At 42.6% G+C, this 17,692-nt stretch overlaps 1 protein-coding gene across 10 annotated transcripts in view; it reads right to left on the bottom strand.

The window, feature by feature from the left end:
• CPNE1 (copine 1) overlaps window positions 1-17,692 on the bottom strand; it is a 38,429-nt gene that overhangs the window by 2,755 nt on the left and 17,982 nt on the right. For 8 of the 10 annotated variants that reach the window (XM_036245628.1, XM_036245634.1, XM_036245629.1 and 5 more), the window contains 12 exons: window positions 2,496-2,624; window positions 2,218-2,397; window positions 1,989-2,063; window positions 1,827-1,898; window positions 1,597-1,677; window positions 1,335-1,424; window positions 1,134-1,220; window positions 881-967; window positions 728-787; window positions 508-641; window positions 349-403; window positions 18-69 (listed from right to left, as the gene is read on the bottom strand). In XM_036245628.1, the coding sequence (XP_036101521.1) occupies window positions 18-69; window positions 349-403; window positions 508-641; window positions 728-787; window positions 881-967; window positions 1,134-1,220; window positions 1,335-1,424; window positions 1,597-1,677; window positions 1,827-1,898; window positions 1,989-2,063; window positions 2,218-2,397; window positions 2,496-2,624 (1,102 nt within the window). Of the gene's footprint in view, window positions 1-17; window positions 70-348; window positions 404-507; window positions 642-727; window positions 788-880; window positions 968-1,133; window positions 1,221-1,334; window positions 1,425-1,596; window positions 1,678-1,826; window positions 1,899-1,988; window positions 2,064-2,217; window positions 2,398-2,495; window positions 2,625-3,660; window positions 3,731-17,692 lie in introns of all 10 variants that reach the window. The other 2 variants (XM_036245630.1, XM_036245631.1) reach the window with 1 other exon arrangement.

Genomic DNA, 17,692 nt, shown 5'->3' with positions numbered 1-17,692 from the left:
ACCAATAGGGGACTTACCTGCACAGTATGGGTTACTGGGGTTGAAGTTCAAGGCAAATTCATGGGAAACCTGAGGGCAAGAATGAAAATGAGGCTCTACCCCCATGACTATCTTTGTACTCAGAAAAAGGGTACCATGGTATGTACACCAAGTATCAACTAGGAGTTATTTAGTCCTGAGCACTTGTCATAGTCCTGTACCACATTGCCCACACTCCACAGTGCCAGTAGGGATACATCTGTGCATCTCCCCATAAAGCTGGGTGCCAGGCAGCAAGTTCACTGCATCCCCAAATTCAGGACCCTGAAACTGAAAACACAAGTATGATAGGGAAAGGAGAGTGCTCACCTGCCAGTCAGGGGGCACCTGGGCCCCAAATCCAAATGCTGGGAATAGCTTGTCCCTGTAGAAAGACAGTGAATTGAGGAAGCAGTAGTGAGGGAACTGTGAGCCCAAAGGCTGACACATCTTTGGGAGTGGGGATGGGCAAGAGAAGAAGTTACTCACGAGTCGTAGTCCTGAACCACATTGCCCACACTCCACAGTGCTGTCAGGTACTCGTTGACTCCTGTTGGGCTTAGGTAGTGCAGGGAGTCAGGTGAGGATGGGTCTCCATTGGAGCCTGTGAAGTCCACGCCCACCTAGGATAGGAAGAGGGGAGCTGAAGGTTACCTTGAGCCCTAGATCTGTTCTCTTGCCCCTGGTAAAGCAACTTAAAGTAACTTACAGTAAAGTTGATTTGACAGCCTCCCATTACATAGTCCAGGAATGAATACTCGGTTTCTACCTGCAGATGAAGCCAGGGTCATGGCTAAGGTAAAGGGGTTGGGGCCATGGAACTCAGAGGTCAGAGCCTGGGTCACATGAGCTACTGTCTTACCTGGCAAATCTTGACACGGATAGTTCCAGAATTCTTGTAGCTTTTCTTTTTCTGCTGTTTCTCAGGGTGGATGCATTCAAACTCAGCCTGGTAAGGAAAGAAAAATTAGGGTAGAAAGCTCCAAGAACATCAGCCATGTTCTTGGAGCGGAGCGGAGCTGCCCTGCCCAGCCCTGCCCCTCCCTGCCCTCTTCTCTCTGGGTCTATAGGCCTCTAGGCCCACCTCAACACCCCTGAACAGGGCCAGCACTCACCGGGGCTGCTTGCAGCTGAGCCAAGCTGGTGTGGAAGGTACCAATGAGATCATGTGAACCATCACTGTCATAGTCTGAGCATCGAACCTGGGGGGAAAGGTGGGTATGTATATGAAGACCAGGAGGTAGGTGGCAGGTGAGAATAAACCCCTCCCCAGCCTCTCTTCCCCATTCAGTCCACTTAGGAGGCAAGCTCCTCACCTGGATGGGTGTGCTGGGGTCTCCCCCACAGAAATGCTGAAGGGGAACAGAGAAGCGCTTCCACGTAGGGTTCAGGTTGTTCTTGATTACCTGAAGGTGAAGGGCAAGGCCTCCAGTGAGTTCTGGGCTGGTGTGTGGGGAGCTGCTATCCTTTTCTCTACCCAAATATAGTTTCTTTCTCTATGTTCTAAACCTTGGTAGTCATAAGCCCCAGGAGATTCTCTTCTACCCCACACCCCAACCAATCCCAGGGTTCCCACACCTCAGATCTGTATGTCAGGTGCCATTTCCCATCACCCTGGCGGAAGAACTCCAAGAATGGATCCGATTTCCCCAGGAAGTCCTGTCAATGCCGAAGACCTGTTTATAAGACTCAGGGAGAAACAACCACTACTCCAGATCTCTGTCCCCACCTTGGTCCCCCATCACATCATTCCAGTCCCCTTCATTCTTGGGTAGGAGAGAACCCCCAAGGCCGCCTTCCACACACACCTTCTTATCTAGGTTTCTGGCCTCCACCTCCATGGTCACTACACGACTATCCTTCAACTCCTGAGCTGAGACCTAGGTAAGGGAGGCAGGAGACAGTATCACCTCACAAATTCCTCATTAAGGTAAAGTTCCTGATCCCACCTTTACAGAGTTCTTTCTTACCGTGATGGTCCCCCGCCCAGCAGGTTTTCCAGGCTTCAGCATCAAGGGAAGAGTTAGTATCTGGCTGGACACAATCTGGGGCACAGTAGGGAGGAGGGTGTGGTCAAGATCTCAGGTAGCATTAGGTCCTGCTTGACCCCCACCCTCCAAGTTCCAAGCAGGCTAGGTTGTTTGACAGGACTCTTACCAAACCTGTGTCTGAAGGATTCTAATCCCTGGCCCTATGTACCTGTCCTAGGGAACATTCAGCCCCTCCTAGGAAGTCATCATCCCCCAGCTCAGGTGTCTTGTTGTCTATGTCATAGATGCCAAAACGGAGCTTCTGGACTGTTTCAAAGTGGTACTCAAGCTGCAGAGTTTTTGAGAACTCGGGGCTCGAGCAGTTCCGTACTCGCTCAGTCCGGCCAAGCTGTGGGCACAGGTCAATAAGCATCACAGTCACACACCCTCCAGCCCAAAACAATACAAGGTCCCTGCCACAACCCTAACCCCCATGGTCCTTCTCACCTCAGCCCAGTTGCCTCCTCCCACATCCTGTAAAAGGACGCAGAGTGGGTCAGACTTGGAGCTGATGTCTTTGTCAATCAGATGGTCACAGGAAATGGATAGCTGAACCAAGGTCACGCAATGGGCCATCTAGGGAAAAAGGACCTGAGTCAAGCACTGAGGGTATTTCTCCACCCTTCTCTGACTGTATGTCCCAGCTTGGGAAGGCAAGTAGGCTTCACCCAGGCAAAGGCTGAGCCTATGTCCTCCCCTATAACATCCTCATACCAACAAGCCATTCTCAATACAGCAACCAGGGTGTCCTGTTAAAATATAAGTCAGGTCATGTGACACCTCTGCCCAAACCCTCTAAAGAGTTCCCACTATTTAGAAAAAAATCCAACTCTATCATGGCCTACAAGGTCTTGAAAGATACAGATTTCTCTAATCTGAGCTCCTAACACCTTATTTCCTGCTCACTACATTCTGGCCACACAGGTCTGCTTGCTTGCCATTCCTCAAAGCTTGTTTCTACCTCAAAGCAGGACATGTTCTTCCCTTATATCCAAATTGCTTGCTGTTCTCTCATCCCTCTAGATTTTTATTCAAAATAATCTTCTTATGAAGGAAAAGGCTCTTTTTTCTAAACACATTAAAATATTAACCCTATTACCACCAGCACATCACATACCTTTTTCTTGCTTTTAGTCTTTAGTATTTATCACTCTATAATACCTATAAATATATAATTTGTCTTCCCCACGAGATGTAAACATCATGAAGGAAGGCATATTTGTCTGTTTTGTTCATTGCTCTATCCCAAACACCTAAACAATAAATATTTACTGAATAAATCCAAAAGGCCACCTCCAGCCTCAACTCCCAGCCCAGTCATTTCCAAAATGGCAATCAAATACTACCAAACTTCTCCAATTCACCCATTTCATCTTCTGGAAACACTACCTTCTTGCATGGACCACCATGACTCCCATGTAACCCATCCTCCTACAGTTACCACAATTATCCTCAGACTCCTCACTATCCCTGTGTTCCCCGACTCACACACCTGCAGACCACCAGGAGTACAAATAAGGCCAGATCTGTCACTTGGCTTAACATTCAGCATTCCAGGTTTCCCAGCACCATACCCCAGGATGCCTCCAGCCTCAGCCTCCCCTAAACTGACCTTCAGTCAATCCTTCCCTTGACCCGGCACAGTTAGTGCTGTTCCCATCTTGGTGCTTCATGGTCTCCATCTGGAATGCCATCAACCAAAGTTGGAATAATTCTAAGAGTTCAACCTGCTTCACATATGCCCCTCCACAGCACCTCAGCCTCTGTTTGAATGCATCCAATGATGGAAAACCCACCTCTTATAACCCATTCATCAGAAAATCCTGCCCAAATCAACCCAAGTCTGTTGAATTTTCACTTATACACATTAGTCTGGTCTTCCCAGTCTAAAATTCCACAGGAAAGCCTTATTCCATCTTACTCCTGACACCTGGAAGCAGTAAATCCCCTGCTAAAATCTGGGGAAACAGTCCCAGTTCTTTTGAATATTGCCCCTAAAATGTGGCTTGTCAACTTCTGACCATCCTGATCATCCCTATGATGGTTCCCCAAGGGCACATTCAGAGCATAACATATACTCCCAAGGGAGCAGAATCATAACTTCCCCCAAGTCATGATCTCACTATTCCTGCTTCTCACCTCACTCACACGTTCTCTGAGGTAGTGTTTGCATACTACATAGACAAATGAAGAAAAATGTTCATTTCACTATTGCTGAGAACAGTGAAAAACCTGAGATAGCTTAAAGGTCTATCAATTATGTGGGGACTAAATTATGGTACATTCCAACAATAAAGTCTGAGTAGCAAGTAAAAGTTACTAACACAGAACTAACTATATTATATTGATCGCATATTTAAAAATAAAGGTGCAAAAAAGGGTAAGAAGAGTATGACTCCATTTTAAACTTCAATTGTGCCTATACCCAATAGAACTGAATACATACATAAAATAAATACACACTCAGAAAAATGGAAGAGACAACAAATAAATGCAACTTTTATGTACACTTCAGCAGAGTGAAATGAAGGTAGGACTTCTACATATTCTTTTTTTTTTTTTTTTATCCTCACCCGAGGACATTTTTTCCATTTTTTGTACAGACAGAGTGGGAGGGAGAGAGAGGAAGAGAGAGAGAGGGAAACATCGATGTGAAAGGGACACATCGAGCGGCTGCCACCCGCACGACCAACCAGGGCCGGGGACAAACTGCAACCAAGGTACATGCCCTTAGCGGGAACCGAACCTGGGTCTCTCTGGACCGCAGGTGGATGCTCCAACCGCTGAGCCAAACCGGCCAGGGCAGACTTCTACATATTCTATACATTTCTGTATTATTTCAACATTTTACACTGTTTATTTTGTATTTTTTAAAGGGTCTCATTAGCAATTTTTCTCTGTCCACACTTGAAGTCCTCTTGACTATTCATTCTGAGCCCAAAGCCTCTACCTCCAGTGCAACAACCCCTACCTAACTTCAGGCTTGTCTCTTGCCTAAGGCTTCTTAGCACTACCTTACCTAGTTATCCTTGATGCCAGCTTCCAGAGAGTGTCTACCCTAACTAGAAACTCACATAGCTGCCCAGGGCCCTTAGGTTCAGAGCCAAACTCCCTAGCAGGGCCACCTATGACACAACTCCAGAAGACACATCTACATAGAATTCAGTAGTTGTATAATGTGGTGACTCTGTGTCCCTAATTTAACCTTCAAAGCCCTTCTCAGTCTGCTCTATCTTCTGCCATTCCACCACTCACCCAACTAGTCATCCAAAACTATTTCTGGCTTCTCAAACACACATACATGCTGAAAGCTCTGACTGCCTTGCCTAGCAAATGCCTTGTCATCCAAGGTTCTACTATAACTTTATTCCTTTATGAAGCCTTGCAGACCTCCCCCAGATAGGATTTATTATTTCTTCTCTGGATGACTGCAATGGTTTCATTAGTCTTTTTGCAAACACACACACACACACTGTCACTTTCTCTCTCTCTCTCTCCTCTGTGTTTATTAGCCAAACAGAAACCAGACCATACCGTTTCTCTGCTTAAAATTCTGCAATGGCTTCTTTGTTTTTTTGTTGTTTTTTTATCCTCACCCGAGGACATTTTTCCATTTTTTTGTTCAGGTAGAGTGGGAGAGAGAGAGAGGAACAGAGAGAGAGAAATATCGACGTGAAAGGGACACATCGAGTGGCTGCCACCCGTACAACCGACCAGGGCCAGGGACAAACTGCAACCGAGGTACGTGCCCTTAGCGGGAACCGAACCCGGGTCTCTCAGGACCGCAGGCCGATGCTCTAACCGCTGAGCCAAACCGGCCAGGGCTGCAATGGCTTCTTAAAACTCAAAATAAAATCCAAAATTCTTATCATAGTCTACAAGGCCCTGCAAGACCTGACTTTTGCCTTAACCAATCATCTTGTCACACAAGTATGTTCTAACCAGGTTTCGTTTTTGATCCACATACATACGATATCAATCTCATGACCTCTGTGCTGTCTTCCTCTATATATACTCCAGAAGATAAGCTGTTATTAGAGTAGGAACTGTATCTGGTTTGTCTATCTCTACTCCAGTACCTACAATAGTATCTACCCTATAGTAGATACTCAGTAAATATTTTTAAAAAGTATTGTTGAAACCACACCATTACTTTTGTCCATCTACTCTTATAATCTATGGGTTTCTTGGAACTAGGGCTATAATTTCTGTATCCCTAACACTAGTGCTCAGTACATAGTTAGTATTCATAACCATTTGCTAAATAGATGATAAATGTTTTGCTAAACTCAAGCCTTCAGGCCTTTACCACTTAAACAAATGTCCAGAAGTAAATCTTTCCTATCATGATCTTGTACAACTGAGTTTTAAATTTTAGGGAAAAAGGGGAGTTATCTATAATACTTTCAACAATAAAGATTAAATAAATGAATAAATAAATGAATAAATAAATAAAATTTAAATGCAGGACTCATGGAACTCATTATTAAATGACAATTTAAAACTGGGCAAAAAATATCAGATATTTCTTTTTTAACCCTCACCCAAGGATATTTTTCCATTTTTATTTTTTCGGATAGAGTGGGAGGGAGAGAGAGAGAAACATCAATGTGAGAGAGAGACATCAATTGGTTGCCTCCCACACGACGCCGACCAGGGCTGGGGACTAAACCACAACCAAGGTACGTGCCCTTGACCAGAATTAAACCCACGAATCTTTGGTCTTTGGGCTGATGCTCTAACAGCTGAGCCAAACGGGCCAGGGCTCAGATACTTCTTAAAGGAATATATATGAATTGGAAATAAGCAAAGTGAAAGTGATCAACAGCACTTAGCCATCAGGGAAATGCAAATTAAAACCACAATGAGACACTATTAGATGTCCACCACAATGGCTGAAAGTAAAAACACCAAGAACACCAAATGTTGGCAAGGGGTGTAGACCTCTGATTCGTTGTTAGTGAAAGCATTAAATATACCACTTTGGAAATAATCTGGCAGCTTATTAGAAAACCAAACATATGCCTAGTCCAGAGCAATTCCACTCCTAGACTTTTACCCAAAAGAAATGAAAACATTATGTCCAGAAAAGGATTTGTACAAGAATGTTCACAGCAGCTTTATTCATAATAGCCCAAAATATGGAACAGTTCAGGTGTCCGTCAACATAAGAATCGATAAGCAAACCGTAATGTTTATATAAGGAACAGAAAACCACTCAGCAACAAAAAGGAACTATTAATATCTGGGCAAAAAATATCAGATATCTCTTCTTTTTTCTTTTTTAACCCTCACCCAAGGATATTTTTCCATTTTTATTTTTTCAGATAGAGTGGGAGGGAGAGAGAGAGAAACATCAATGTGAGAGAGAGACATCAACTGGTTGCCTCCCACACGACGCCGACCAGGGCTGGGGACTAAACCACAACCAAGGTACGTGCCCTTGACCAGAATTAAACCCACGAATCTAAATTTAAATTTAATTTAAATTCATTAAACATGAATTTGAAGCATAAATACATAGGTTTTAGAACAGGCAGAACTGATCTATGGTGAAACATTCTCAATAGTGGTGGTTCTTTCTTCGTCCCACAGGGGAGGGGCAGATATTAACTGAGAAGAGCCAGGAGATAACTCTAGGGGGAATGGAAAAGTTCTTTATCTTGATAGGAATGTGAGTCATAAGTGCACTTATTATTATTTTAGAGAGAGGGGAAGGGAGGGAGAGAGAAACATGGATTTGAGAGAGAAACATTGATCAGTTGCTTCCCGTAAGCATCCTGACTGGACTGGGGATTGAACACACAACCTTCTGGTGTACAGGATGAGCTCCAACCAACAGACAGCCAAAGCACAGTTGTCATTTTTATCTAATAGTACACTTAAGATGTATACATTTTATTGTATGTAAATTTTACCCCCCACAAAAAACCATAGACAAATAATGAACTCGTTAAGGCATGTTGATGGGTGTTTATGGGTGAATTATGCGGATGGTTGCAATTTCTTTGAAATGCACGAAAAATAAAATGGTTTATTGAATGGATAGATATGTGGTAGAACAAATATAGGAAAAATTTACACTGTAGAATCTAAATAGTGGATATATGGGTATTCACTGTACAATTTTTTCAACTTTTCTGTATGTTCGGAGTTTTTATAATGAAATGTTGGGAGAAAATTTAAATGGAGGACTACAGGTTTATCCATGTAGTTGATCTTGCAGTCAACTACAAAAACATTAGCAGTAATTATCTGTGGTGGTGAGATTACAGACAACTGGAACTATTGCCTCTTCCCTCACTCATGACTTTTCGCAAAGATCCCAGAGAGAGAAGCTTTTGGTCTGCAGTATGCCAGGAGATTTTTCCTGTGCTAGGCCTCAATTTCCGATAGACCAAAGAACTCTTTTCTATTACCATTTTAATTTCTATTACCATTTCCACCACTTTCTCCACAGCTGGTCCTATTCTATCCTTTTTCAGTTTCTTCTCCAACTAGACTAGAACCACAGCTGTTGGCCCATGTGTGCCTCATTAGTGTATGGGGCTAGATTCCATTCTGAGAGATTAGAACTACCTGTACAACCACAGTTTTTCTTTTTCACAGATCTGCCTTCTTTGCTTTCTTATTGGAATCATCAACTCTTTATAATGTGGTTTTCTTTTTTAACTGTTTTATTGACTTTTAGAGAAAGAGAGGGAGAGAAAAAAAACATTGATGTGAGAGTGAGACATCAATCAGCTGCCTCCCATACAACCCCCACAGGGGATCAAGCCTACAACCTAGGCATGTGCTCCAGCCAGAATCAAACCAGCAACCCTTCGGTGCAGGGGACAACACCCAACCAAGTCAAACAGGCCAGGGTTATAATGTGCGGTTTTATATCCTTTAAGTCATATTCTCTTTAAACTATCTAATGCGCAGGATTATTAATCTCTTCCAAATCCTGTTTATCTCCTTTACAATTTACCTCCAAGCCTAACTCTGTTTGGAAATCTTCTATAATTAAAATTTCTAGTTCATGCCACTCTTCTGTCCTGTGCATCTTGCACAGCTACACACTTTACCCCAAACTTGCTTACTTTTATCTAGTCCCAGTATAATTAATCCCAAGGGACTTTCAGCCTCCTTTAGAACTGGGATTTTATAAAACCATATAAAATATCACATTTAAGTGAACTGATAAACAAGAAGTCTCAGAAATTTTCTCACTTATTTTCTTTTTATTGATTTTAGAGAGAGGAAGGGAGAGGGAGAGAGAAACATCAATAAGAGAACATCGACTGGCTCCCTCCTGCATGCCCCTCCACTGGGGATCGGGCCCATAACCTGGGCATGTGCCCTGACCGGGAATCGAACAGGGGACCTCTTGGTGCATGGGTTGATGCTCAACCACTGAGCCACACCAGCAGGGCTCATTTATTTATTTAATTATTTATTTTAATCCTCACCCGAGGACATTTTTCCATTTTTTGTTCAGACAGTGGGAGGGAGAGAGAGGAACAGAGAGAGAGAAACATCGACGTGAAAGGGACACATCGAGTGGCTGCCATCGGCAGGACCAACCAGGGCCGGGGACAAACTGCAACCGAGGCACGTGTCCCTAGCGGGAACCGAACCCGGGTCTCTCCGGACTGCAGGCCGATGCTGTAACCGCTAAGCCAAACCGGCCAGGGCTCATTTATTTTTTTAAGAGAGGTCTAGCTAGCCCTGGCCGGTTTGGCTCAGCGGTTAGAGCGTAGGCCTGCGGTCCAGAGAGACCCAGGATCGGTTCCCGCTAAGGGCATGTACCTCGGTTGCAGTTTGTCTCCGGCCCTGGTTGGTCGTGTGGGTGGCAGCCACTCGATGTGTCCCTTTCACGTCGTTGTTTCTCTCTCTCTCTCCCTCTCCCCCTCATCCCCCCCCACTCTATCTGAACAAAAAATGGAAAAATGTCCTCAGGTGAGGATTTAAAAAAAAAAAAGAGAGAGGTCTAGCTAATACTCCCCAGGTCTTTGTGCCATCTCTTCTGAACCAGCATAGCTTTCCCTAACTTCAACCCAACAAAACCCAGCTTCTCATAAACCTATCAAAATGTGTCACTTATTTACTTGCTTATTATTCATTTCCCCATTAGACTATAAATTCAACAACTGGAGGACAAGATCTTGTTGTTCCCATTCACATAGAGCAGGTGCTTTATAAATAACTGTTAAGCCTGGGCCGGTGTGGCTCAGTGGATTGAGCATCATCCCATGGACTGAGAGGTCCCCATTCTATTTCCTGTCAGGGCATATGCCTGGGTTTCCGGCTCGATCCCCAGTAGGGGGCGTGCAGGAGGCAGACAGTCCATGTTTCTCTCTCACATCGATGTTTCTATCTCTCTCTCCCTTCTTCTCTGTCTCTAAAAAAATCAATGAAAATATACTTAAAAATAAATAACTGTTGAATTAATGGTAGGAAAGGAATGATACACCAAGGATCCTCAGAAATGATCCAAATCTAGCCTTGGCCCACTGCTGAAACCACCAAGGAAGAAGTTAACTTTCTAGGAAAACCTAACACAAAAGACTAGCTTGTTTTCTAATTTTATTTTTTGTTAATCCTCATCCAAGGATATTTTTCCATTGATTTTTAGATAGAGTGGAAGGGAGGGAGGGAAAAAAGAGAGAGAGCTAGAGAGAGAGGAACATCAATGTAAGAGAGACACATCAATTGGTTGCCTCCAGCATGACCCTGACTGGTGCTGGGGACTGAATCTGCAACCCAGGTACATGCCCTTGACCAGGAATCAAACCTGGCATCCTTCAGTCTGAGGGCCAACACTCTAACCACTCATCCAAACCAGCCAGCGCTGGCTTGTTATCTCTATGTCCCCAACACCCATCTTTCCATTTGATACTAGTCAAGAATTACAAATGGAAATGTCTAAACACATAGTACCACCGTTTTCTGCCTTTGCTGATTACCACTTGGCATCTCATTACTTTCCACTCCTCCTTGTAGACTGCTCTCCTCTGCTTATCCCCATCACCAACCTTACTGCTTTTCCAAGCCCCATACCCTGACAGGGCACTTTCCCCCACTACTCCTTAATGAAGCCACACTCATTCTCATTTTTTAAAAATCATCACCTGAGGATCTATTTATTGATTTTAGAAAGGAAGAGAGGGAGAGAGAAGCATCAACTGGTTGCCTCCCATACATGCACCAACCAGGGACTAAAGCAAAGCTAGCTATATTCCCTGACCAGGAAACGAACCCACAGTCTTTTTGGTGTATGAGACAACACTCCAACCAACTGAGCCACCCAGCAAGGTTCAATCTCATTCTTATAACTTAAAATTCACAAAATGTCAGAAACAAAAAGGAAATGAGTGACCACCTAATCCAAGTCCTTCAATTTGAGCAAGAGGGGAGAGGCATGATTTGGCTAAGGCACATACATGGTTAAGTAAAATGAGGACTAGAACTCAAATATTCTGACTCCCACATACTCTAGAACTTTGGACTATAGCTATACCCGTCTTCTCTCCTGAAAGAACTTTTCTTCTTATATTTAATAGCAATCTAGCATAGCGGGCAAGGGTATGGGTTATGCAGTGACGTGACCAGGCTCCAAATACTGGCCTCACTCCTTCCTGGCCAGAATGAGATACCACCACCACACAACTATAAGAATGGTATCTTACCTATGTAACTTGGGCAAAATACTCTCCTATGCCTCAAGATCCTCAGATGTAAAGTGGGCAATATTATCTATTTATATCTTATTCTCTATTATGATTTATATAAATAATATACGCAAGATGCTTAGTACAGAGTCTAGTACTATTATTACCAATAAGTGTTAGCTATTATTATCCTTCAAGCCCAGCTCTCCCATGCTCCCCTTTTCACGATCTCACCAGCATTCAACATCTCACACTGGACTACTATACTCAATCCATGCCACATACGTATTCTTTCCATTTTTCCAGTTCCTTTCCTGTCAATGAAATAAAATTTACATGCTGCTTCAGCAATTCCTATGTCACACAGCACAAACCTGTGCACATAAAGGGAATTCAAAACGCCTGAGGGAGGTTTGTAGCAGTGTGCTAAAGCAGGCATGTATGGTTTGCAAGAGACAACTGTTAAATATTAAGAAATTTTGTGAGCAGATGGCCTAGGTAAGTTTAAAACCACAGAAAGTGGACAAATCATCAAAATCAGGACTTCTCTTCTCCCAGCTAGCCCATTTACCAGCATACCACCGTTGATAGGGAATCCCACTCTTTGCCAATAGGGAGCAATTTGCCCTTCATATTCTCCCCTGCCTTGGGAGAGTGTAACTCTGTTCTTCATAAATCCAAGAATAGATCGTTTCTCCTGCATCCAACAGGATCCAATTCAGTGCCAGCTGAGCTGAAACTCATCAGTATTTTATGCTCAGGAGTCACACTGCCCTCTTCTATTCCCAAAAGCATAATGAGGAAAGGTGCACCAGCCTTCAATCTATTTCCAGGCTGTGAGGAGGAAGAATCAAATTGAGTACCAGTGTCTGGATGTCAGGAGTGCTCCTTCAACAAACCAAAGCCATGCTCACACTCCTGTTGCCTACCTTGCCAGACTGGTGCAGCTCAGATGCTGGGTCAAGTCTTGAAAGCCAATCAGGAAATTCTCCATAGGTTCACAATGGGCAGAATAGCACCCATGGAATACTCTTTTCCCGTAAGACTGAAAAGACAAACTAAGCCCACCACTACCATTCTTCTTCCTTTCCTTCTCTGCCTCCTCAGAGGACATGGGGAAGGTAGACACATTTTTTTTCACTCCTGCTTCTCCCTCTATTACTCAGGGATTCCCCAAATTTAAATCAGTAGCTCTCAGAGGTCACAAACTGACAGTCCTCATGAGTCACAAACTGAACCAAATATGCAAATCCTTACTATAAAATGACACATTCTTTATTCATACATATGACTAATGGCTACTGTGTTTATAAATGAAAATTTTATGCAATAATTTGGTTCAGATCCATATAACACTAAAAAGCCCAACTGCTACACAGTAGTTGGCAATAATAAAGCTTAGAATATGCATGTTCACACATAAAGTGCAAAGTGGGGAAAATATAATAAACTGTCAGAGGGTTTCCCATCCTATTATATTCTGTGATGGTCAAAAAGTTTGGAAACCACTGATCCAACTCCAATGTCCCCACAATACTTAACCCAAAGTTGAACAAATCCAACCTGTGTCCATCTCTTCGAAGAGAACCTAGCTTGAGTAGAGAATTGGACATGCAGAAGGAAGAAAACTGAGAAACACATGACCTTCAAGCAAGGTAGAACTGTACTGGAGTGAGGCCTTTTTCTCTGCCCTATGACTCTGAATGTGCTAACACAAAGCCTCCACCTGCCTACTTCAAAATAAAGACTGAAGCACTAGAGCAAGGCTGGAGTCCCTTCCTCAGCAGATTCAAGACCCATGACAGAAAAGTGCTGCCAGTGGCCTCCCACATCTTCCCACAAAAGTCAGGGAGAGGCAGGGAACGGTTGAGGGAGGGGCTCAGAGTAATGCAGATAGCCTATGACTGAATGATCTCTGTTCATACCTTACTATCAATAAGACCTTTGGCAAGTTACTTTGTTACTCTTTGCCTGGATTTCCCCATCTGTAAAATGGGGATAATAATAATGCCAATTTTGCAGGGTTGTTGTAAAGATTAAACAAGGCCAAACATGAGAAGTTCCCGTCTGACAAAGTAAGTGCCCAATGTGTGCTAATTGCTACACTTGTGGTGCTATATTATAAATGGATCCTTTTGCAGTACATCATGATCTACTTGTTAGTTCATGAGACACCTAGAAGGAATGCCTCTGGTCTATCTGCTCCAGAGAACCTAACTAAAAAAATGAAAACCCTCTTTCCCCCAAAGAGGAAATGAAGAACCTTACCCCTTCTCTCTCTCCTAATGAAATTCTTAAACTGCAGGGTAGGACAGCTATCACACTCGGAAAAAGCAGTAGAGCAAGTAGCAAGACCAAAATTTTGAGTTTCACTGGCCTAATCTCTCTTTAGTTTAAGTAAGGTTCAAATTCACTAGATTTCCATAAAGAAATAGGATGGCTAGGTTCATAGAATCACAGAAGTTTAAAATGGAATATAATATGACAGTATCTAATTTAACCCCACTTTGTAGAACATTGAAGCCAAAGGAAATGACTAGTCCTAGACACACAGTAACTGATAAACCACAACCCAATTCCCTGAGAATGTGGTTTCTATATCCACCCATTCTAGCAACAGCTCACACTTTGTAATCCAGTCTAATCTGAAATCCACCCGGTCACTAAAGAGCAGTAAGGTTCATGTGGACTCTTTCAATGACCTACACTAACAAATCTTGCACACAGATGAAAAATACGTCTGCATCCACACTTTCTTTCTCCCTTTTTGGTTGCCAGGGCAGGAATGGAGGAATCGCTAGACTCCACATTTATAGGACTTTATCAAAGGAATAAACTTTTAAACGCACAAATACTGCAAATAAAGTAGTATCTGCCTAGAAAAATGTGATTTACACCAAAAATTTCAAAGAACATTTACTGGGCCGCTAATTCTGGCCCCATCCTGCCCTGCTGGGACCTACATTTTTTAAATGAGACCCCTGCCTCTCTGTTGCCTGCAGAGTGTCTAAGACAACAGTACTAGATTATCTTCCTGAGAATCTATCTCCAGGGCAAGGGCATCAACGAGAATTTGTGTATCTCCAGTGTGCAATGTGACCTATGGCACAAGAGCTGAGTGAATGAACAAAAGCAGCAGACCAGAGCCCTTAAAAAATAAACCTACCTACTGTTCATGCCAGCCCTCTTCACTGGAATAAACTCACTTGGGATACATGGAAGACTTTAGGATGGGTTGCTCTTCAGAATTTGTAGGTTAGGGAAGTTGAGAAATAAAAAAGAGAGGATTTCGACAATAGGGATACTACATTATAGACATACTTTTTCGTTTACTTGCCATTGTAGATGGAGTGTGAGGTAGGGGAGGTTCTACTTCTGCTGCAGGATTAATAGCTTTACATTATAAAACTGTCACTCACTTAACCACCAGTGTGATCCGTCAAAAAGGTAACTAAGTTCTTCAAAAATAGTGTAAACATGCAGGATAGGAAAACATTCTAGGAGGAATGCAACAAAATCCGAATACTCAACGGCTGAAAGAGGCAGCAGATATAAAAGAGAAATGACAGGGAATAACTTTTTAAATATAAATGTGTGCTAAGATATCTCTTAGCCACATCTGGCTATTGAGCATTTGAAATATGCTTATTTGCTTATTAACACCACAGTTCAAACCACAATGTGGTGTTAAATACATGTTGTATTTTGAAATCTTAGTACAAAAAAAAAAAGTATACGCTATCTCAATAATTTTTATGTTGAAGAGGTAACATTTCAGATTTACGGGATTAAATTTATTATTAGTTAATTTCACTTGTTTCTTTTGACACACACACACGTATGAACCTTTACATTATAAAATATGAACAAATTTTAGAGAGGGAGAGAAACATCTATGAGAGTAAAGCATCTATCAGCTGCCTCCTGCACGCCCCCCCCCCCCTTCCCCAGGGATTGAGCCAGCACCTGGGAATTCCTGATGAGGAATCAAACTGGCAACCTTTCTGTGCATGGGACTGCACCCAACCAACTGAGCCACACCAGCCAGGGCTCTTGACATTTTTAATGTGGCTACTAGAAAAATGAAACTGACATCAAGTGACTCATTTCTATTGGACAGTGCTACCTCACAGAAAACTCCAAAGATCAGACATGGAAAATTTTCTGTTGCTGTTCAATACAGTAGGCCCTAGCCACATGTGGCTATTTAAATTTAATAGTAGCTACTATAGCCAGTAATTACCATATTAGTGCATATAAGGACATTTCCATTGGAGAAAATCCTATCAGACAGTGCTGGTCTAGAAAAGGGACCAAGAGATTGACATTTCATACAAAAAAACTAAACATTCTATCAAACTGATCCAAACTAGAAAGGCATGAACTTCAGGTAGTCAGTTATGTATATTAGTTAAATTGATGGGGAAACTCACATAATTATGGAGTATTTATGAATGTCTTAGAGCATTCATAAGAAGTGGTATTTGGCAGCTAGTCAAAGGTTATTAAAAAGATGAAAAGTTCTATCCCTCTGCTAGGCCAGGACACCCCTAGAACCAACCCTTTCCTGCCTGTCTACCCTACTGACCACACAGACTGTGCTATTATATGGGACAACTTTAAGAGCTTCTAGGACAAGCACTATTTTAGATAGTGCCACTATGTGCCCTCACACTATTAATCATTTCCTTTTACTAAATTAACATACTGCCTCCCCAAGAACCTTGGGATTAGACATCACACCTCCCCTCAGGTTACAAACAAGGCTCCCATTACATTTGTTTCTGTCTGACCTTTTAGTAATTGGCCAGGAAACCCTTTATACAGTTCCTGTGAGACATAAGTGTATCTCATACATGTAGAAATACAACCACACAATTTGTGTAATTTAATACTTTAGTGTTTAAAAATAGGCATCTTATTTTGCTTCCTTTTCCACCACAATATCTAAGTGCTAGGTGTACAATACTGTTCAAAAAACTTAGCAAGGCTTACAGCTACAGCTGAGCTGTATATCCATGTGAAATTTTCTTAAAAGCTGGGAGGCAATAGATGTTTCCAAGTCCAACTTGTTAATTCAGTGGTCACAGAAGCAAAGGTAATTGGCAGTATCTACTTCAGTAGAAAGAGGTGCATTAATTTCCCTACCACTTTAGCCAAATCACAGCAGAGACCCTGTTGGTCCCATAGATCCACACTGCAGAAGGGAGTGTTATGAATAAAGGACATGATCCTCTGTATTGCAACCCAATGTGTGGGGGAGTGTGGCAGCATTGACTCACTTGCAAGTGGAAAAGGAAAATGAGAAAATCAGCAATAGCACCAGTTGGTATGACTTCAGACCCCATACGTAGCTGAATTTCTTAAAGTTATCTGTGGGGACTAACAGGTGACTTGTGGTAGCACAATGTGGTTGTTATATTTGATATATAGCACAAATGCCTAAATGACAAATCTTATTCACTAATCAGGAGCTGTGAGTGAACTCATGCCTCCCTCATCCCAATTAGGAAGCTACGGCTACAGAGAGAGCAGTGAGGGGGCTTCAGTCTAAGTAAAAGTCATAGTCCTGGTTACCAGGAGACTTACTGTACAAGTGGATAAAAGGAGGAAACTGGCCGCATTAGAATGGAAAGGGAATAAAACACCAAGGGGCAGCCTGTTTTAATATAGGATAGCTCATTCTTGGGATATGTTATGCTTATTCAACACCTTTGACTCTGTCCATATTGAATTATATTCTCTGCTCGTCATGACTCTATTTTCTCGAAAATACTTATCTCCTCCTTCTCTCAACATGAAACAGCAAGCCTGTTACTGATCAGGAAAAATGACTCAAAACTATTAAGTTTCTAAAGTCAGAGTCCAGATGTTCAGAACAGCTGGGGTGGCAACTCCAATGCTCTGCTGTACCATTATACCACTTCTCTACAACTGGCGTCTGTTTAGTCTCTATGACCTGTCAACATTTTCACTGAGGGTAGGTCA

This window comes from Molossus molossus, unplaced genomic scaffold (genome assembly GCF_014108415.1).
Source record: "Molossus molossus isolate mMolMol1 unplaced genomic scaffold, mMolMol1.p scaffold_m16_p_6, whole genome shotgun sequence".
In the NCBI taxonomy this organism is placed as follows: domain Eukaryota; kingdom Metazoa; phylum Chordata; class Mammalia; order Chiroptera; family Molossidae; genus Molossus; species Molossus molossus.
The sequence above is the reverse complement of the archived record's forward strand: the minus strand, read 5'-3'. Positions and strand labels throughout refer to the sequence as shown.